The sequence below is a fragment of the Crocodylus siamensis genome, chromosome 11 (genome assembly GCF_052110815.1).
Source record: "Crocodylus siamensis isolate JL-2025a chromosome 11, ASM5211081v1, whole genome shotgun sequence".
Taxonomy (NCBI): Eukaryota; Metazoa; Chordata; order Crocodylia; family Crocodylidae; genus Crocodylus; species Crocodylus siamensis.
Window position 1 is genome coordinate 3,589,036 of NC_143405.1, and position 21,899 is coordinate 3,610,934.

General features: G+C 40.8%; 1 protein-coding gene across 6 annotated transcripts in view; it reads right to left on the reverse strand.

Annotated features, from left to right (window-relative positions):
- Window positions 1–45: 45 nt before the first annotated feature.
- The window catches only part of CNTRL (centriolin), a 44,082-nt gene continuing 22,228 nt past the window's right edge, over window positions 46–21,899 (reverse strand). For 2 of the 6 annotated variants that reach the window (XM_090022737.1, XM_090022735.1), the window contains 29 exons: window positions 20,280–20,425; window positions 19,507–19,687; window positions 18,235–18,414; window positions 17,495–17,674; window positions 16,819–16,935; window positions 16,278–16,422; window positions 16,025–16,167; window positions 14,720–14,912; window positions 14,173–14,483; window positions 13,524–13,732; window positions 13,105–13,297; window positions 12,531–12,661; window positions 12,043–12,183; window positions 11,792–11,918; window positions 11,010–11,174; window positions 10,551–10,710; window positions 9,859–9,974; window positions 9,255–9,472; window positions 8,430–8,587; window positions 8,101–8,174; window positions 7,492–7,680; window positions 6,712–6,937; window positions 5,921–6,126; window positions 5,417–5,557; window positions 3,952–4,227; window positions 3,523–3,585; window positions 2,792–3,001; window positions 1,442–1,641; window positions 46–485 (listed from right to left, as the gene is read on the reverse strand). In XM_090022737.1, coding sequence (XP_089878863.1) covers window position 485; window positions 1,442–1,641; window positions 2,792–3,001; window positions 3,523–3,585; window positions 3,952–4,227; window positions 5,417–5,557; window positions 5,921–6,126; window positions 6,712–6,937; window positions 7,492–7,680; window positions 8,101–8,174; window positions 8,430–8,587; window positions 9,255–9,472; window positions 9,859–9,974; window positions 10,551–10,710; window positions 11,010–11,174; window positions 11,792–11,918; window positions 12,043–12,183; window positions 12,531–12,661; window positions 13,105–13,297; window positions 13,524–13,732; window positions 14,173–14,483; window positions 14,720–14,912; window positions 16,025–16,167; window positions 16,278–16,422; window positions 16,819–16,935; window positions 17,495–17,674; window positions 18,235–18,414; window positions 19,507–19,687; window positions 20,280–20,425 — 4,800 coding nt within the window. In that variant the 3' untranslated portion in view covers window positions 46–484. The remainder of the gene's footprint in view (window positions 486–1,441; window positions 1,642–2,791; window positions 3,002–3,522; window positions 3,586–3,951; window positions 4,228–5,416; window positions 5,558–5,920; window positions 6,127–6,711; window positions 6,938–7,491; window positions 7,681–8,100; window positions 8,175–8,429; window positions 8,588–9,254; window positions 9,473–9,858; window positions 9,975–10,550; window positions 10,711–11,009; window positions 11,175–11,791; window positions 11,919–12,042; window positions 12,184–12,530; window positions 12,662–13,104; window positions 13,298–13,523; window positions 13,733–14,172; window positions 14,484–14,719; window positions 14,913–16,024; window positions 16,168–16,277; window positions 16,423–16,818; window positions 16,936–17,494; window positions 17,675–18,234; window positions 18,415–19,506; window positions 19,688–20,279; window positions 20,426–21,899) is intronic. The other 4 variants (XM_090022736.1, XM_090022740.1, XM_090022739.1 and 1 more) reach the window with 4 other exon arrangements.

Below are 21,899 nucleotides of genomic sequence, written 5' to 3' on the forward strand. Positions count from 1 at the left end.
TGGAAAAAGTTGGAAACTTTTTGAAACAAAGGAATTACAGGCAAGTTGTAGTCGATACAACCCTTTTATTTTTTAAAGAAAATACTGCAAAGTAATTTGATTTGAAAGGACTAATGCATTTCCTGACACCAGATGCCTGTTCCTTTGTCATCAAATTTGCATGTCAAAATATTATATAGGCACAACACATTAAAAAAAACCATAAAAAGTGAACTGAGAGTTTTGAGTGACTGCAGCAGTTCCTCTTCTCACAGTTAACATAATTGGCATAACATTAATGACTCAGTAGTTATATAACCATACAAACTTTTACAGTATTAGTACAAAAGGATTACTCAGGGATGCAGGGCCAAGCTTTCTTAACAAGTGGCCGGAAGGAGACTTCACAGCTAATGAGGTAGCAGTCTTCAGGCTGTAAGAGGTCAAGTACTAGAAGGACAGTCTGGTTCTTCACCATTCCACTGGTTTCACAGATCAACATTGGTCTACAATAAAAGTTTGGAGCAATTAGTGATTCTGCTAGAGCTCTACAAGGCTATTTATAAACCCAAAATTAAACAGTTGTGCTGTTCTCAAACAATGCTATGGCAGCACCCCTAAGAATGAAGTGTTTTCCATTTATTATAAGGCACATGAGATTAGTTTTGGAAGTGTGGCAATAATTTCTGGACAGCCAGAAACATGTTAAAAGGTATTTCTTCTTAACTCTCCACTAGGGTAATCTACTCTAGCCTTTTATGAATGCAAGGAGCACATCTAAATGAGTGGAGACATGTAGTATGTGGTGCTGCAGACTTGTATGCAGCACTGCATGCCACATGCGTGGGTGTTCCCCGTGTTGTTACTTTGCAGGGAGATGATCTGGGGAGATCCTGGGGTCAAAAAAACCCCACACCTTAAAAAAAAACAAAAAAAAAGCCACACACAGTGGGTCAGGGGTAAGAGTGTGCATGACATGGGCATTCCCTGGGGACAAGCAGCAGTGGTACAAGGTGTGCTTGTCCCTGGGGAAATGCACCTTCTTGCTCATAAGGATGTGCCTGAGAGCTCTTCCCAGAGAGAGTATTTGGCTCACAATGAGAGGTGTAGAAACAGGATCCTTTGAGCATGAATGGTGGGCTGGTTATAGACCAGTCTCTCCCAAGTGCAGCGACCAACCTAAAACTGTCCAGACAGAACAGGACACAGGACTTCATCTTAACTGTTAGCACCAAGACGTGACATCCAAAATTCAGCCAGGGTAGAAATAGCCAGTAGCAACGTACGTGAAGTATGGGTGCTGAGCTTATAAAGGCATGGACTTGCTCTGAGCCAAAACAAGTTTTAAGTGAGAGATGCTTTCAGATTCCTCCTGCAGCCTCAGTATGGTAGCACGCACTAGAGGCACAACACTTGCACCCTTTGACATGAGAAACAGCGGGGAACGGTACGCACTACTCACCAGTGTTTGAGGAGAAACTCTAAACATGTTCTAGGAGGTCTACAGTGATCTACACAACTAGCACGCTGTTCAAGTAAAGCTGGCTTAACGACTCTCTTACCACCAGGCTTTACTGAGGGAGTCCTTGTGTATGGCATCGCGACTTGGGAAATGCTCTCTGTCGTTCTCTCGGGGGACTGGACAACTCCCGTCAGAGCAGCCTAGAGAATGGGGAAAATGCGGTAGTTAAGCTTGGGTAAATATGCTGAGGTGCCTGTGTGATGAGTTAAGCAGCAAGGGTGGTTTAATTCTCCATTTCTAAATGAGTTTTGGTTAAAGAACCTGAGCTGGGAAAACCTATTATGCTCCCATGCACAACCACGCATGTGCATGTGATGCTCCCATGCACAACCACGCCGGCTAGGGAAGTCCAGCATAAAGTTTATAAATGAAAGCTGAGGTGGTTTGGGCCCCCTGCCCCCAACCCACTTCACTGCATATGGACAAGAGGTCAGAAAACTGACCCCCTGTGCCTTGAGCAAGTTGTTTTTCCTCTCTGTTAGTAGGAAATAAGTAGTCAAAAGTTGTTCCCACTAACAGGAGTAGCAGGAGCTGTGTAAGAGTGGAGCAGCCCTACCTGGCCTGGAAATGGATGAGACAGTGGGCAGAGACAGGTTTTACCACTGCTTCCAACTGACTTGATCCTGCCTTGAGCAGATCAGCCTCCCTGCCTCGGCTTCATCTACCGAATGGAAGTAGGACAGAACTGTACCCAAGGCAGCACTTTAACCCTGACCAGCTGGCAACCAAGATGGGCTGCAGAAGACCCGAGGAAGAGGACCAAAAGCTCGTCTAGGTCCCTCCCAACTAGACGTGGAGGGAGGAGATCACCTGCACAAATCCTCGTCGGTGGGAGTAACCCTCCCCCACCCCCCATGAGAATTTGGTGCACAAAGCAGACAAGTCAAGCTTTGCTGCATGTCATCTTGGAACAAGTTGCGTCATGGAGACCTAAAATAAATGTTGAATTTGATCAGAATAGTTTTGTATTGATAGTCTTAAGAAGGCAGAGGAAATTTGCTAGCTAGATTTCCCGCTGGATTTGGCCAAGGAGAACTTGTCATGGCAGGAAAGTGCTCTAAACATGGGGCTATGGGATGTCACGTGCAGGTAACTCGGTCCCTGTTAGAGCTGGTCTGCTTTGTCTCCAATCATCCTGTCTTCAGAAATATTCTACAGCAGCCCACGATCATGCCTGGAAAGCATTAAGTGTAATGATGTGGCTCTGCTCAAGGCAAGCTAGCAATCAGCTATAACGCTGGGATTTCAAATCAACCACGCGTGACGTGGGAAGATGTTCTAAAGCATCACCTGGTTCTTTGTAAGATCAAGATCATCGTGAAGGGAGGAAAGGAGCCCCGAGGAGCTTTGGGAGAGTAACAGGGAGTCTGAAGAAGCGCTACAGACCAGTTTGTCTAGCGCATCGACTTGTCTCTTCAGGCTGTGCAGGGTCCCCTCTGTTTGCTGTTTTCCTTTAATTAATACTTCCACTTGCTTGGACATGCAATGTCGCAGCTGAGCCTGAAAGCAATTGTTAGTTCCCATTTATTACTTAGCTTCTATTTCATGTCTAGGGCTGTGCTTTTTAAAGATCCAAAGGCAGGATTTGTATTCTCTAACACCACGCGCGTCTCAGGGAAGAGCTCTAGATAGGGTTTCTCTAAATTCTGGTGTTATTGCCATTTACAGCGCTTGGGGCTGGGCTTGAATGAGACTGTCAGGTTTAAGGCAGTGCCTTACGCGAGTGTGTACAGAACAGCCGCTCGCAACCCCGGGTGGATGAGCAGGGCCGAGGACGCACGTTGAACCTGAACTCTGAGAAACCGTTCAGGTGACGTGACAGTGCTCTGCCTTCCTCCACATCTCTCCCACCCCAGAAGGACAGGTGGCCACGTCGCGAAAGCGTATTTGATGGCTTTTTAGAGAAGGATGAAATTCTTGTTGAAGCACCCCAAAGGAGGAAATCCTCGAGACATCATCTAGTGGAGCCCTAAACTAAATAAGCAGTGTGCTGCCCTGGGTGGGGAGAGGATGTGTACAACCTTGAGCCGATCTTCGTGGTGACGCAGCTTTTCCCGGAGCGCTTCTCCACGCCAGTGTTCATCCTTTGGAAGCAGAATCGCGGTTAGCAGCCACAGGAAGCAGTTTTTAAACAACCAGCATCTATGCTAGACAGTACATAACACTGCGTCTTAAAGGGGACTAAATCCTTCACTCCTTTCCCATGATTTCAGAGGCATTTGGGTTTGGTAAAGACTATGGGACTGTGGCCATTTTAGTGACCAAGAAGTGACCAGGAAAATTAAAAATTCTAGCAATCGAGAGGCCCATCTTAGGGTCATGTTGGGCTTTGAGGAACACCCGAATTACTCGTGTCGGTGGAAGGGACAATAATGACATCACGGGCACACAACCTAAACTGGGTTGCATTAAACACTCACATAAAGTCATTTTTTTGTTCATAATTTTACCATTAGGTGGACTTTGGATAAATTAAGTTTCTCTTCAAACAACAGGTGTTTTTCTTCATTAGATGCAAATGGGAAATTCTCCTTTAAATCTTCTAATTCACACTGCAGCCCTTCCTTTACTTCAAAATCTGCTTCCAGATTGTCCAACAGCTCGGGAGGAGAGGGGCTTGATGATTTAAGCCCAGTGCGGATTTCATCTTTCACCTCCAATTTAAGCATCTTCACTGCATCCTTTATTTCTTGCTGTCTTTTTTCCAAATCTTCTTGCGTTTGAATCTAAAGAGCGGTGCAAACAGGCAGATTTGCATTCAGAAGCCGGATGACATCCATCTCTAATTTTTTCCATCAAATTAAGCCACTATTAACCAGTGCTTAATGTTACAGGTACAGCAGTGCAAGGGGACAGCCTAGCTCCTTGCTGCTATCAGGAGAGAACTGAAGGAGCTTTGAGCACTTCAGTTTGCATTGCACAACCACGCTCAGGTCTTAGTCTGATATGCGAGACACACCGGGAACTTGGTTCCTCTCATGTCTCTCTCAGCTTTTTTTCCATTTCTCTGGAGGTACTTAAAAAAATAATTCCTCTTCTCTCAGTCCTCTTGGGATGTGGTTTAGTTACTAAGGGAATTTCTCTGAGGAATTCTGTTAGAAATGAGTGGGCAATGGTGTTCAGACAAGAAAATTACTCTAAGTTTTGGTCTAAGTAATAGAAGTGGGATTTTATTTTTGTGGGATTGCCACACACTTTTCAAACCCAAAGCACAGGGTCAAAAGCAGAGCGTTTCTAAAACCGGAAGTGCAGTTTTCCTTTGGAAACCGATACAGAAGTCTGACTGTAGTAGTTACGCGTGTCCATAAGCGTCATGCCATATTTAATGGGCGGCCCTGACATGGCACCAGGGACAAGCCAAACCAGCTTCAATGTTTTACTCTCTCCATGCATTGACAATAAAGCTGGGCATCCATTCTGCATGTCAGCTCAGCAGTAGTTTCAGCACCCCTCTGAATCACATTTTTTCCTTTTGGCAGACTGGTTAAAAAAAAACCAAACAGATATATTCAAGATCAACTAGACTGAACTGATCAGGAAAAAAAAAGTCTGCTTGGTTTTACTAACGTTCACGTGTCTGCAACACAAGGAGAAACGCAACGTTTTCCTCTGCTGTAACGATCCAAGCTATTTTAGTTTCCTGCGATTCTTCCAGGAGCTTAAGACTCAGTCCTCTGGTCCACAATGTCAATGAGAGTTTTATACGAGCCATGCCACAGCCCGAGAGCCCAAACAGGTTGTGCGCTGTGCAGGCAAGTGTATATGGATTTAATAATGATAACAATGAATGTAGGGAGGTAAAAGTGAGGACCAGAGCTTGTTTAGCGTGTACATAACTTATTTCGAATATATATAACTCCCATGCAAACACTGCCCTTGAAGAGAATTAACTTTTGCTTAGGTGACAGGCGGTACCTGTGCCTTGAGGTCCAGATAATCCTGCTGGATCTGGCCGAGCTCCTTGATCAAGCGTTCGGCTCGTTTGTGGTTGCCTTGAGCCACTTGTTCTACAGCTGCCATTTCTTTCCTCAGATAGTTGTTTTTATGCTTTTGTTCCTAGGACACAGATGTGAAATATCAAAAGCTTTGATCTTTTTCTGTGTAAAAGATTTCTGAAAACAGGGAAACACAAAACCTAATATGACTCTTTCTGCCCCAAGTTAAAACAGTTTGTCCTGCCTGCTAGTTTAGTCAAAATGGGTTTAGCTGCGGGAGTCTCTCACAGGGCAGCACAGGAACAACGACAGGTGGGTGAGCGACTCTGAAACCGGCTGCCTGAATTTCACCCTGTGCTGTCAGCACGTTTGAAGTTTCAAATACAGTATTTTGATCTTCCTTTTCCTTGAAAGAACACACATGGTCATGCAATTGAATTACTTTTTACAGCAAAAAAAAATAAAATAAATGATAAAGGCATACATGCAGTTCTCTCTCAAATTGGGTCCTTTGGGTTTTAATGGCTTCCTTCAGACAGATGACTTGTTTTTCTGCTTTTTCCCTCTCTGACATGATCTGATCTTGGAGACGGTTTAGCTCTGCCCTCAAGAGTCCAAGTTCTTCTTGGAGGGATACCATTTCTTTGTTTTTTTCCTGTAACCGCAACTCTTTTTCTGAGAGCTCATGACCTGGAATTACATTTTAAAAAGCAGTGCTCATCACCAAAACACAGTGAATCCAGTAGTACTGGATGCATAATGTCTTTTGGAAGGGAAAAAAAGCAGTGCAACTACAGGCAGACTAGAACCGCTCATGTCTTTGTATGTGAAAACTGTATAGTTATTCAGTGCTAAGGGCCCTGCAACCTTTTTCACTCCGAATGCTATTGATTGCTGGGTTGTTTCATGACCGAGATATTGAGTTGGACTGATGAAAATGAAGAAGGGCGCTGATTTGAGACTACTTAACACGTGTATAACCACTAAAAAACCGCAAGCAAGTCCTGAAATAAATTTCCACTGAACTTCCCTGTTAGAAACACTGTTCAGATTATGCTTCCATCCTCACCTAATTCCCAGCACACTCTCAATTTCTTTTTTCAATCTTATTTACTTTTCAAGTTCTGCACGCCTGCCTTGAGGATTAACCCAAAAGAGCGGGAATCCGTGTTTTTTCTTCACGTTCCCTAGACCAGGTCTAGCACAGTTGCCTGGGGGCTTTGGGAGCTGACCTCATGTGCAGTCACGGTTATAAACACACAAGATGCATCTTACTGGTTTTTTGGACTCTTTCTTCAAGTGCTGCCCACCAGCTCTCCTCCTTCTCCAGTTTCTTGATCCTTTCTTCCGTCATTCTTACTTTTGCAATTGCTTGTTCCAATATATTTTGCTGGTCCGTTAGCTCCTGCTCCAGGAATTGTTTCTGATTTTTCAATTTAGTTGTACATTCAACTAATTTTCTCTCTTCAGACTCAGAGTCTTTCTTGAGGTGTTGAAGAATCTATCAAAGACAGGATGTCAGATGTGAACTTTTCCTCAGATGGTTACCTGAGGGACCACTAAAACCTCAATAAGAAAAGCTGCCATCACCACAGATATCAAACAGGACCACAGGGGAAATTAAAAAAACCCCTAAAAGTATTTCATATTTTACATAAACAAAAATAACTTTGAGGGCTTCTGGGTAACAATATTAGTCCTTTGGTTAATTTTTTCCTGGTTTTGGTTGTTGATGTTCTACCTACGCGTCTGTTTTTCTCCATCATTTAATTCTAATTTGAAATCATGGTAAGAAAAAACTCCCAAAGACTGGAAAAACTGGGCATACCAAGTTTCCTGGTGTTATTTTGTTCAATATTGACACGCCGATACATTGCACAGGATGGTGCATGTGTTAATATGTTATGTTAATGAAGCACTGCTGTTGCGACCGTACTGAACTGAACTGTGAACATGCACCTGCAGCCCCCTTTGCCAGTGGTAGTCTTGTAGAGGCTTAGACAGTAAAAGCTTTTGGCTCAACGGATCAGAGTGAAACCTAGAGAGTCTCATTACCATTTCTTGTTTGGCCACTTCCATTTCCCTCTCTTCAATCTCTCTCTGGAGCTGCTGTAATTGGTTCTCCTTCCTTTTCTGTCTCTCTTGGCAATCTTTACACTTCCTTAAACATTCACTAGTGACTTCTTGTAGGGTTGCCTGTTCTCTAAGCATCTCGTCCTGGCGCTTTGTGGTATTTTTCAGATCCTGTGTCATTGAGCAAATATAGAAAAGGTCAAACAATTGCTAAAAATGAGTAACATGCGTAAGCACCCTGTATGAAACAGTTCTCTCACAGGGCTTACTCATCTGCCACCCTTACCACACTGAACAGCTCCTTGCTCAGCAGGCCCCACTGCCATTCAGTAGATTAAAACGTTAAGAGCTCTAAGGCACAATTTTAAAAAGGTACAAAGATGAATGCCCCTCTCCTTTGCAAAAAGCACTGTACTTCTGAAGAGCTCCTTGGGGGACTCCTTCTACTGCAAAATGGATACTTGTGTTATCGGTACCACCACGGGAAGCTCTTCTTGTAACTGTGTCATATGCTGGCGAGAGCCAAATGACTCCAAGTTTATTTCAGATTTCTTCCCTGTTACACAAAGCCTTATCTTCACCAAAACTAACCTGCTCTGCCAGCTGAACTTGTTGCCTGGAGTCGTTTAGTTCTTCCTTCAGTATTTCAAGCTCTTCCCTTTTTTCTATAGAAAGCAAAATACATTTGGTAAAACAAAACAAGATAATTTGAGCAGACAAATCTGTGAAGTAACTGCACACGCACAGAAACCTAGTTTCTAAACTATTATATGTAGGTCTGTATGTATCAGATGTGAACGCAAGGGGTCATCTTTTAAAACGTTTTCTGCCTCAAGCGATTTTTGACTAATTAACACAGAAAATGGTTTAAATGTAAGTGAGTGTATATATGCCACACCTCAAAAAGTGGTGCAAAGTACCTTGAATTTGTTGCTGTATTACTGTCACGTCTCCATCCAGTGATTTTTTTTGCTTCTTTAGTCGTTCAATTTCCTGTTGCAATTTTCTGACATCCAACCCCATTTTCTCTATATTGGACAGTGCAGCTTTGCTGCTATCTTCAGCAGTAGCTAAATTTCTGTAAAATGTGAAAAGTACAATCTTTTCCAAATGTTTGGCAAGGATTTTTTTTATAAAGATAGCTATATTAGAACAGAACCATAGAAAATGAGAGTTGGGACCTCAGGAGGTCACATCTAGTCCAACCCCCTGCTCCAAGCAGGACCAGCCCCAAGTACATCATCCCAACCAAGGCTTTGTCTACTGGGTCTTCAAAACCTCCAAGGATGGAGATCCCACCACCTCTCTAAGTAACCTGTTCCAGTGCTTCACCGCCCTCCTGGTGACAGACCTTTTCCTAATATCCAACCAACTCCCCTTGCTGCAACTTAAGACCATTGCTCCTTTTATTTTTTTGAGAGCGTAAAGGGGGTTTCTAATTTGACAGGAAATATTATTTCCATCCTAATTCAAAAATTCAGTGTGTTGTGGTTATTAATGCGTGCCATTATGCTGCCCTACAACTGCAGATATGGAAAATACCCATCAATTCAGGTTTTGACCCCAAGGCAAAGTAGAGCTGCTTGAAATAGCAGGCCTCCACAGCTTTGGAAAATACACCACATTTTAATTCTATTTATCCATTTTTTTAAAGGAAAAGGAATTGTTCTTGCTAAGTTTAAACATGTAGGCTCCCTAGTCACTGATCTTAAAAAAAAAAAAAAAAAAAAAAAGGTCTCTCTCACCTTTTGGTTTGTGACAACTTTATTTCCAAGCTCTGACAGTTTTCCTCAAGCTGCTGCTTTTCTCTGTTCAAAGATTCAGAGCTGTTTTGCAGAGCACGCACCTGTGACATTAACTGCTCGTTTTCATGCTGGTTTTTCTCCAGCAGCTGCCTCTGCCACTCTACTTCCCCTCGCTGGCGCTGGGCCACTCGCTGGAGATTCTCTATCTCTAATTTCTCCTTTGAACAAGGATATAAAATGTCTAATATACTTAGATATTAAGAACAACTGAAATTAAGTTAATAACACCTTTTCTCATTTACACAGTGCCTTCCATCTGCAAAGATCCAAGAGTGCACAGAAACCTTTCTATGCAGAAATTGCTAATCCTGTTACTGAAGTATCCTAAAAAGGCAAAATCACTCAGGATGTTAGAAACAATCATGATTTATCGCATGATATACTTCAAATTTCTAGGCACTGATTCACTTTGGAGAATGAGTTCATCCACCTCGTCCAAATCAATGGCTGCTGGCTTGGCTTAGAAACATAATCCTCTAGGGAACTGAAAAAAGAAGATTCCTTCTTCCTCAATTGTTTTATCAACTCCAAAAGAAACACTTACTTCCAGCACTGCAACTTGAGTCTTTTCCAATTCATTAAGCTTTTGGTCATGTTGTAGTTTCAAACCTTGCAGTTCATTGTTTTCTAGCTGCAACATTTCCAGAACATGCTTCAGTTCTAGTCGAAAGAAAAATCAAGACAGTTCTTAAAAAAGAACCATGAAATAGGTGAAGTTTTGCCTTGCAAGGTGAAGTGTGAGGTTTGAGGGGGGAAAAACCATCATCAAGAGACCTGAAGAGAGTGATTAGTCTGAGAGGAAGACTGCTTTTGGCCAGAACACTGGAGGAGACCTCAGGTTAACTTTGGGTTCTGTTATGTCCTTTTGAGTCAGGTCACTGGTCATTATACTGTTATACAGGATGATCACTGCACGTCAGTCTTTTCATGGGGTTCTGAGATTTATGTCATTCTAAATATATAGTCTTAATTTAAGGAGGAAAAATAGGAATCTCACTTTTGAGATTTTTTTTTTTAAATGTCTAACCCATGAGAAATCCTCTACAAAATTTCTCTTCTTCATTCAGGTAAAAAAAAAATGAATTAGACATTATGTTTTAGCACTAATGCTTTAGCTTTAATACTAATAACCTGAAACAGTCTAAAAAACCAAACGAACAGAAGTTCACTGAAGCACCAGAATTCAATACATTCTAATCTGGAGCAAAACCATGTACCACACCATCACAGCCATACCCGTCTTGTGCTTAGCAATTTGTCCAAGTATTCCTTGCAGATTTTCTTCCTCTCTCCCGGTGTCTTGCTTTATAAGGGAAAGCTGTGTTCCTTTTTCATTTATCTGGGCATTCAGTTCTCCTTTCTGCACACTCAGTTCTTCCAGCTGACATCTCATGTCCTATGAAAACAGTAAGTCATAGCTACACTCATCCAAGTGCTCCACTTGACACCAGAACCTAATGTACCCCAAACAGTGCACCCACCAAAACATGACATGGGACTGAATCTATATTGCTTAAGTCCAAGGTTGTTCTACCTGGATCTAGATCAGGGCCAGTGCACATTAAGCGTAACAAAACTACAAGCCTGTCTTTTTTTTGAAGAAGGATTTCTTTAAAGCTCTGAGAGATGCTTCGACTTCTGTTGCTGAACTAAGCCATGCAGATAGTTAACAGAACATGGCAACAGACGGTTTACCCTTATCTGTCGTCGTTTTTCAGTCACGTCTGTCTCCCCATCTCGAAGAGCTTCTTTGAGGTCTGCTTTCCTTTGGGCAATGCAGTCTTGAAGGAGACGCAACTCTTCTTTCCTTTGATCCAGCTCTTGGTCCAAGAGCACCAGCTCTTGCTGCTGAGTGGTTATCTACAGTATAGAAATTAATAAAAGCCAAGGACCTAAACAAACAAGTAACTAAAATATATTCATGGCTATATTAAAAATACACTGCCTCATCCAAGTATTGACAAACAGGGTCTTTTTGTTGGGCAGGTTTTGCAAAATACATATATTGTAGTAGCATCCAGTGGACAAAATGGGGACAAGGAGCCATGCTGTACAAGGCACTGTACAGACACAGCATGAGTCCATGGCTGAAAAAGCTCTCCCTCTACAGCTGGGAGTCCATAAATGTTTATACCCATTAGCAGCTTTACACACAGGGATTTTCACTGGAGCTCAGTATAGCATTTATACGTGCAAGTATTTCCAAGACCGAGGCCAAAGTTATCACAAAAGGCAACAAAGGGAGGAAGCAAAACAGTGAGATACTGATGACATACATATGTATATGCATATACAGGATCTTGTTTTCAATACGTATTTGCAGGGCTTTTGAAATAAAAACCTATACAGCAAATACGTCAGACTAGGAGATTCAGAGCACAGTTCTTTTTTTTCTTCTTAGTGCATGGAGGAGAAAACATCCCACCCAGCAGGTTCCCCAAAAAACTCCAAATCAACTGTGAACACACACTTCTTACCTGATCTGTTAATCTTTCCAGCTCATTTTTCTTGCCCTGAAGAACATTTTCTGCTTCTTTAAGGATCTGGAGATGATGATCTTCATTACTTTCTGCAAACTGAATGTCTGCTTGAAGCTTCTGAAGACTAACAATTAGATTAGAATACAGTTTAGAAGGAACAGAACACATTATGTAGTCCTTCCCTTTGCCATTAGACCAATCTGAGGCATGCTTTACTCGTAAGTATTTAAGGTTAATTTGATATTTACCTTTCCGTCAAGATTTCTATCTTCTGGCTTAAGGACTGGAACTCAGAATCTCTCGATGACATGACTCTATTGATTTCCTTCAAGATACCTTCTTGTTCAATCTTGTGCTGTTCTAAATCCCTTGATTCTGCTTGGAGTAACCTAAAATACATTTAATATTTTTCATACCATCGCAGCTGTACCTATCTAAAAGCAACAGCAAACACATCCTCATTTGTTCTATCCATTTCAGAGATAGATCTTGCACAGTCAACCAAAACATGTGAAATATAAATCGAGAATGAAGAACAATGAGTCAAAAAGTCAACTGATTCCCTGAGCCGCCTAAATTGTAATACAACAGCTGCTGCACTGTAAAGCATTAATTAAACAGGCTGCTTCTATCCTGGTAAGAAAGCCAGGATCCCAGCTTCGTACAAGTTCCCTGATTTTGTGGGGGTTGATTTTGGGAAAAAAGGATTTTTTTGTAGATGAGAAGTTATGAGTACCTTAGTTGCTGATCTGCTTTCACAAGTTTAACAGCCATCTCCTGAGCCCTTCGCTCTAACTCCTCTGCCTCAGCTTCGGTGCGAGACAAATGCTGTTTGGCATGATTGTACTTCTGAATAGTGTCTTTGGTCTACACAAGAAATTGAGGATTATTTTAAAGGGGACTGAAACAAGAGAACCACAAGAAACCTATATAGTGCTTGTTACTCAGGTAAGAAGGCTTCTATCCAAGGACAGAAACCTGATACTTTGTTTGAATGAGATTTATTAATAAAGGAAAGACAGGGAGATGAATGATTAATATGCAAAATATTAAGTCATAAAATGTCTTTTCCAATGCCTTTTAAAACCCAGCATGGTAACTATTTCAGCATCTATGTACACTGAAATAAATAAGAACTTGCATTCACCTCTGTAATTAAAGAAAGTAAATGAACAATCTTAGGTCACGTATAACAATCTTTACCCAAATCTGCGTTGGCTTACAAAAAGGAATATTTCATCCATTTAAAAAGAGGAATGAACAGGACACAGCATTTCGTAGAAGGGATACAAGATCACACAACAACTTACCTTCCCCCGGGTACTTTCAAGTTCATTTTCAGCTTCTGCAAGAAGTCTATCTGCCTCCCTAAGCTCTGCCCGTCGTTTCAGAAGAGTCTGTTCTACGCATTCGATTTCATCCACGATGTCCTCATGGTGTCTGAGAGATTTTTCTAACTCTAGTTCTGTAATAAGACTGTCAATATGCCCTTCAATGAAGTTCCTAAAAGAAAAGGAAAAAAAAAGCCACACACACAATAAAATGCACATTTATAAAACCACACAAGTAAAATTCAGATGGTCTGCCTGGTATCACAGGAGCTGGCTTACTCACACAACTTGAGCACAAGTTATCTATAGAATTTTGGCAAAACCATCTTTACTAATAGGTTTTGAATAATAGATTTTTTGGGCACATGTTTAAGTATACTTCACTCTAATGCTCTTACTTGCGTTTGCTACGTTTCTCGGCTGCTGTACGTAGTTCTGCTACTTCACGTTCCAGTTCTTCCCTTTCACGTAGGAGATTGTCAATATTCTGATGCAGTTTTTCCATTTCTTTATTATGTTTATGTACAGACATACCTGGCCATATATAGTCCCGTTTCTGAGACCTTAAGTGATATACAATGTCTTCAAGTCTTGAGATTTCATTTTCCTAAATAGAGGATTGGGGGGGAAAAAAACCTTACTAAGGCAAGCAAGTGCAACTCTCCTCACTGGCTCTCCTAAGCAGCTGTGTTTCATAGAAAGTAGCAGCTGCAGAGGCCTACGGTTGGACTATACATGACTGAAGATGCTCTGTCCTGGCTGACTGATTCCTGACTCTCGAATACCTAACATAATGCTGCACTACTCAACTAGAAGTGCAAGGTTTTCCCCAGGAATAGTGCTTGTAGGTAAACACACATCTGAACATGCACATTTACATATCCCAGTAACACACAGGAAGAGGAAGGAAACCCAACTGGTCTCTATCATTTTATGATATTCAGCACTGAGGGTGCCCTCAAGAGGCGTCTTGAGTCTAAAAAACCTGAAAAACACTGCTCTACAGCGACCCAGTTGCATATGGCTGAACCTCTCCTGTGTACTTACCATGTCATGATGCTCAGGAACATTGCAGTGAAGCACTCCAAAAGGAATGAGGGGCACAGAAAAGTTAGCAGGAAGAGGGCCATAAACAACATGAGTTCCAGCAGGAGGTGGTCCATAGATAACTGTTCCAGGTGCAACTGGTCTACCATTCACTGGTCCAGAAGGAGGCGGTCCATAAACTACTGTTCCCTGGGGTACAGGGCCACCATCAGGAAGTACGGTATAAATAACAGAACCAGGAGGCGGTACAAAGGGAGGCTCCCTGGGAACATCTGTTTCGTCATCTCCCCCACTATCTTCATCTCTTCCATCTTAAGACAGAAAGAGAAAATTGGAATTACAACCTCTTTTTAAATCAATGCTGTTGTTAACATACACTTCTCTGAAACAAAGGCCACAAGCACCACCATATATTACATGTTTACATATAACATACAGCACAATATTAATAAAACCCATTTTTACAATTAACCCATTTTAGAAATTCCACTTTGAACTCAAACTGGAGTTTGGTACTTTCTTGTACATCTGTGCGAGGAAAACCTACTTTTATTGGAATCTGATTTGTGCAACCTGCTTCTAACTGGTGAATACACCCAGTATCCTCTTGCAGTGGGTGAGGCAGAGTCTTCCTTTCTGATCTGCCTGCCCTGACCATGGGCCTTTCTAGCTGGGGATGAGCCAGGACACTGCAAGCCAACTCCAGAGTCTTTTGTGCTGTAAGAACCAGGAGTGGAGACCTAAAAAATATCCAAAGAATAATGCATGTTAAGATTAAGTTTCCATTATGGATGTTTCCAAACTGCAGCCTTCAAAGACCTTCCTGTCTCTCAGTGTTTGCTACTGATTCAAACTATTACCTTGCATTAAAAGAAAGCTAAATATGCAAAAAATATTTGACTATTATTACTTTAACGCAATCAACTGGCAAAGCTACCACAGGGTTGTTACATTATCACATGCAAATAGAGGACAGATAATAATACATTCTCTATAAAGATTTGATATGCACTACAAAAAGTCTCAGAAACCTTATTTTATTAGAAGAGTCTCCTTTTGACCTATTATGTTTTTTTATTATCAATAGCTAAGGAGGAAACAGTTGTTAAAACGACATGAGGATGCCTATTATATTTGACTACAGTACCCTTTTGTCTATCCCTGTTGCTAATGTTCCTCCACTACTCATTAGCAGTTGACATTGATTTAAATGGGATATTAGACTATATCTCTTACAGTAAATTTAACAATGAAGATGTGTTTTACTCTGAATATCTTTTAGCTGTCAAATACTTAATAAAAGAATTAAACTGAAGTTTGAATACAAATTGTGGACAGTCAGTGGGCAAAGCAGTTGTCTCATCTTTAAATGAGAATTTTTTTAGATTCTGTTATTCATTTGGGAATCCAAAAAAATGTTTAGATTCTGACAGTTGCCATTTAAATTTACATGACTATTGCATCCTTGGGCATTTTTTAAATTAAACTCTCCAGCATTCAGGGAGATGATGCTAATTTGTGTGATGACTGGAAGTCTGTTGCGAAAGATAAATTTTGTGAAGAGCTGACTTGTTTGAAACTACACAGACTTTAAATGTGAGCTAATCCTTACAGTACAAGTTAGCACTAGAGAGAATGTGGTAAATTCAATATGCAATGCTCAACTATCACATGCGTTTCAAAACCTTAATTAACAGCCAAAAACTGTCCTAATAGAGTTCTATGAACATTTTGTTTGGGAAGAGATCTTTGTATTTAAGGTGCTCTTACATTTAGAATTAGTGAAATTAATAATAGATTTTTTTCAAATCAAATTATTTTCACAAAATGTCATTTTAATGTATTTCCGTACTTCTGATGATGGTGGCATATAATACCAATATCCTCTTCTTTTGAATGGATCTGCTATACTGCTGATGTAATCATTCTGATAAGAAAGGGCATGCCTGAGTGCTGCTATCTCATCCAGTAAGCTGTGTATTTCATCCTTGTTACCTGTAAAGAATTAAACAGTTTAAAATTTCTTTGAATAAGTAAAACTGAATGCCCCGTAATTATACCTTGTGCTGAATGCAAGTTGTAGAAGCAGAAACGAGAAGGATTACCTGCCCTGGCATTATCTAATAACCTTCGTAGTCGTTCAGTTTCTGCTTTCTGATGTTCCAGAGTCTGATTTAATTTATCAAGATCAAACTTCTGAAAATCTGATGCAACAGCCTTAGCTTCAGCTCTCTCCATTTCATGCTGAAACTTAAAAAAAGAAGAGGTGAATTTTGACTTTATTATAACTTACAAATAGCTTAAAGTCTATTCATAGACAAGACAGTATTGCATGGCAAAATTACTATGACAAAGATGGCTTTTCCCCCCCTCCAAATGATGGAGATCTTTTTACAAAGACCATTGTAAAAAGCCATTTATGACATGGTATTTCAGCAGATTTTCTCTTATGACTGATAGAAAGTAATATCTGGAAAACTCCAGCACCAAGCTAAAAAAAAAATTTTCAGCAGGGAGTCAATAATTTTTAAAATATTAGGCTCACTTGTATATTAATTTAAGCATAAGCCTAGTTCAAATTGCTCTCCACATATCTGACATTCTCCCCTTGAGCTTTTGTAACCTGATACAGCCAGCACAGCTTACCTGTTCTTCCTTTTCTTTTAGAAGTTGTTGTAACAATTCGATTTCCGCTTCTGCTCGGGCAAGTTCACGAGCTGCATGAGCTGCCTGCATACAGAACTCCTCTGCTTCCTGAAATTCCTAAAGTACCAATAAGATTGGACCTTTAATTTTGAAGTTTATTTTTATTTTATAGTTACTGATGTCTCATGTAGCACTGTAAATAGGATACTAATGATAAATGCTTATGCTCATCAACTTTCTGAACTTCTTCACCAGTTTCATCTCTATCATTTGCATTACTGGTCTTATTCTTCTTACACAGTATACAATCTATCATGTAAAGTACTTTTTTGGAACATGGTTGCAGATCTGCAGAGAGGGTGAAGTCTTAAGAACTTGCTCTCATCATATCTTTGCCTGCTCTTATATTTCCTAACTCAAGTAAATATTTTATTACTACATTCCAGTTTTCAGATACTAAAGTAGTTGCTTTTCCAATCTATGCAGAAATTCCCTCTTCAAAACTGTTTTGAATGTCGAGAGACACCAAGCTTATCTTCAAATTTCCTAAGCTACATCAACAATTTATGTATTTTAAAATAAGAGTTGCCCCCAAATGAAGACTGTATATATCAAGCTCCAGTATAGTTAAACAAATACAGCACCCAATTTAATATCCCTGCGCTGATCAATTCACCTCAGCTCGCTCTTGGTTAATTTTGAGGACGGTTCCATGAAGAGCCCTCAGCTGATCTTTGGCAAGAGAGAGTTCAGTGGTTGCCAATTTATCCGAAGCAACTATTGCTTTCTTTAATTCCTTCAGTTCTTTATCTAGACCAAGAAGCTGCATTTGTGCCTTGGCATCCTCCAACTTTTTCTGAAATGGGGAAAAAAGGGTTTGATAGTCATTTATTACTTTTAAAAATCCGTAAGATAAAGATTTAAATATTGACATAACTTTCTTCCAGCCTTTCTATAAGCTATTTTATTGTACCATAGGAATCATATAATTAGGCCCAACTTCATATAGCATTATCTTGGGGGGTTTGTTTTTTCACTTCATTTAAAAATGCAAAGAATTTTAAAATAAAACACATTTTAAATATTAAACCAGAATAAAACTGAAACTATCTTACAAAGTGAGAGTTACATATGTAATATCTGAATATGTATATGAGAACCTGTTGAATCTTTGGTCACCGGTTTACAGTTTACCGACATATTCTTTGCCGGTTGGCAGTGGGGTATTCTTATTTACGTCTGTATGCAGAGTTATTTTGTTCCACACTCTATTTGGAAACACTACAACGACATGCACCCCTTTAGAGCCCAGGTAACATATACAAACCCTAGAAATCAAAGCATTTTAAAAGAAAGTTGCTTTTCCAAGCAACTGCATTCAGTCTGCACACTTGTTCCTCCTTAGTTCCTTCCCACCTTATTCTCTAAATCTTCCAGCTGAGCAAGAATTTTCTCCTTTTCCTCATCAGCTTCTTGAAGTTGTTGATCTGCAAGGCCCTGTATTTCTTCCATGCTTTTTATTTTTTCATGTAAGTGTTGAATTTTCTTCTCTAACTGATGAAGCCTGGTCTCACTCTGCCTCTTCTCAGATTTAACCTGAAGTCAAGGTAAATCCGAGCCAACATCATGAGACACTCAATGCATGTTTTGATCAATATTCTTGCTGATTGTTAAAAATCTGATTGTCAGAACGTGCTATTAGCAGCATACTGGTTACCAGACAGATAGAGACAAGAACCACTGGTGCAATAGTGTCATATTTTAAAAACAGCTAAGTTATTTAGGAGCTTAAGTTCATTAGGTACTTTTGAAAATGATACCCTGACCGTTAACTTCTACTTTTTCTACCTGTATTAGCTTTTAGGAATCTAGATTTTGGTGAGGTACATACAATAAAGACAGCTGAAAAAATCAACTCCACAGGTGTTTAATTCATAGGTGCTCAGCCCCCAGGCTGTGGGCCGACAGAGCAGCAGCATCCGGCCTGCAGAATTCTCCATTTTAGCAAATTTTCCAAGTTTTGGCAGTGGGTGGAGCAGTGGCAGTATTGCCACTTTCCAGCTGCCAAATTCCAGACCTGTTGGGAGCCCTGCAGGTGGAGAGCATGGCCCTGCAGGCCAGATTGGGTGTGAGGCAGGACTTGGGCAGTGTAGGGCCTGATTTGGTAGCTAAACTTCATGGATTTGTAGACTGATCCCACACCACTCATCCAGGCCACAGGGCCAACAGGTTGAGCAACTCTGCTTTAAAGTAAGATACAAGGGTAAATCAAAGCAATGCTCATATGCATCCATGCTTCCCTGCTCTACACACACTGTTATATTCTGGATAATGGGAAAGCTGTTAATAAAGTACTCTGGATGAAAAATGTTATTTTTAACAGTCTATATAGTCTCCCACTGATGGTGCTTAAGAAACTGTTACTGTTACAAGGTGAAATTTAGAAGCCTACTGATCATGTGATTTACAATGTAATGCTAGGTGCTTCTGTATTTCAGTTTTAGCACACCTGTATCAGGCAAGCAAATATATTCATCTCTCTAATAAAGAATGATATTACTATTCTTTGAGACACACAGCCAGTACTCTGAATTTGAGGTCTGATCCCTTTAGCTACCCCCCAGCAATTCTGTTCTTTCGGCTAACTTGCCATTCTCTTGCTCTTGCTTCTGCAGCTTTGTTACATACCTGCCTGTATTTTTCCTTTGAATCTTCCAATTTATCTTGCTGAGATGCCAGCTCTCCTTGTAGCTGCCTCTGTCTAGCCAATGCCTCCTCTTTTTCTTGCTGTGAATGAGCAAGGGTTTCACTGAACTGTTTCTGCAGGTCTGCGAGGCTTTTTCCTAAAGTATCAGTTGAATTATGACATCTGAAAAAAAAATAACCCATGTTACAAAGGGAGACTGCAGTCATTTTAATTCTTGGTGCTAGATCTGGGCTTTTCTTAACCTACTAATCTAGTGCAGGGTTGTCCAGCTGCTGCATGCTGGGGAAAGGGCTGGGGGAGACAGGAGTGGGGCATCTGATTAGACCAGGGTGGGCAAAATGCAGCCTAGGGGCTGGATGCAGCCCACCAGGCCATTCTATCCAGCCCACGGGGCCCCTAGAAAAATTTAGAAAATTAATATTTATCTGCCCTGGGCTACCTGTCATGTGGCCCTTGATGGCTTGCCAAAACTCAATAAGTAGCCCTCTGCCCAAAATAATTGCCTGCCCCTGGATTAGACCAAGAGTTTATGAACCATCCCAGGTTATTTAAGCAGATGTGGAGCAGAGGTCTTGCTCTGACAGCCCAACCCACATAATATTGTAGAGGAAAGATTTATGGGGGCTGAGTGCAGGATTCTGCATATCTGAACTAAGACACAAAGTTAGAGAAATGGGGTTTATGTTACTGCTCCTGCATATTTAAAGAGTCGATATGCACAGATTTAATGTTAGTAATAAGTTATTTTACTCACCTAATATCTCCAGCTCCTGTCTGCAATTTTCGTTTGAGTTCACTTACACGAGCTAAGACTTCTTCAGGATGAATTAAGTTATCAATTGCATGGTTTAGCTGATTTTGAAGATCTTTAAGCTGTTGCTTCAAAAGGTTATTGTCTCCCTACAAAACAAGATTTAAAGATTCAGCTTTCAGTGTTTTATAGACTCTGACATTTTCCCCAATATAAAATTAATCTCTTCCTTACAACTAATTCTGTTAAGGATATTTCAATGGCAATTCAAAAGTGAGCTCTGCTTTATTCTATTCCCTTCTTAGCAATATAATGAATAAATACATCTTTGTACATGCAAAACCTGTTGCCATAAAGGAGTTGATAACACAAGCAAACAACAGAATTCTCATTTCACTAGAGAACTCAACTGTGAGAAGCTTCTCTGAAAGACACAGCTACTAATTTCAACAATCAGACTCATACAAAGACACAGAATACACACCGCAAAATTATCCTATTAAGAAAACAAGACAAGAATGATTTTAGCGAGATTCACACACGCTTTGCTGTTTCCAAAATTGGTCCTTTCTTTCTTATTAATTCCCTTTAGTCTCAGAGCTGTATTGAGGACTGATTATGTTTGAGAGCTGAGATTTCTTTTTCTGCTGATGGGTTGCCTGGTGCAAGGACAAACAATACATATCCATATATGTTTCCTGAGAGCTAATAAATCAAGCTTTGGTTGAATTTAATTTCTGATATGACCAAAATCTGCTACAACAGACTTCTAATGCGTTTTCTCCCCTGTAGGATTGCTTCTAGACTGAACCCCAATATGAACAAAGGAACCTGAGAAATGGGCAGGGCCGACCATTGTATTGAGAAAGAGGAACAGGTGGAAGTTTCATAGTTTCGTAGTTTCTAGGGTTGGAAGGGACCTGAGCAGATCATCAAGTCCAACCCCCTGCCATGGCAGGAAAGAGTACTAGGGTCAAACAACCCCAGCAAGGTGTACATCTAGCCTCCTCTTAAAGACCCCCAGGGTAGAAGCCAGCACCACTTCTCTTGGTGTTGGCACACCTCTTTTATAATAATCTAATGGTTACAGCACTTGCCCATAAATTAATAGCTCTGCTTAAATTCCCTCTGCTACTTCAGGGGACTCAAATACACAGCTCCTAGAAGAGTCCCCCGACCACCACCAGACTATAGGCTATTCTGGGTGAAGGTAGTCTCCATCCTTCTGCTCAAGCTGTGCAGGAAAGAATTCAAGATTCACTAGGTCAGAGACAGCTCAGGAACTTAGTAGGCTGTGACTGTGTGACTATTAGGTTACTACTGGGCTCTCAGGTGGGAAGAGGAAGTCCTGGGTTCCAGCCCCAACACTGAGGACTACGGGGATTAGCCAGAAGGAAGAACAAGACCTACATTTCACCCTTCTAGTGCTTTACTCAGGGCAGCAGGGAGGTATATCCATCCAGTTATGATCCATTTTAAGCATTCACCTGCAGGTAAACAGGGATTCATCCCAGGACTAGATTGGCCTCTAGTCTCTTAGGGCACTCTCTTGGGGGCAATTGTCAGAAACTCATCTGGCAGAAGGAGGAACTGAACCAAGGCCTCCCAACTCCTGGCAAAATG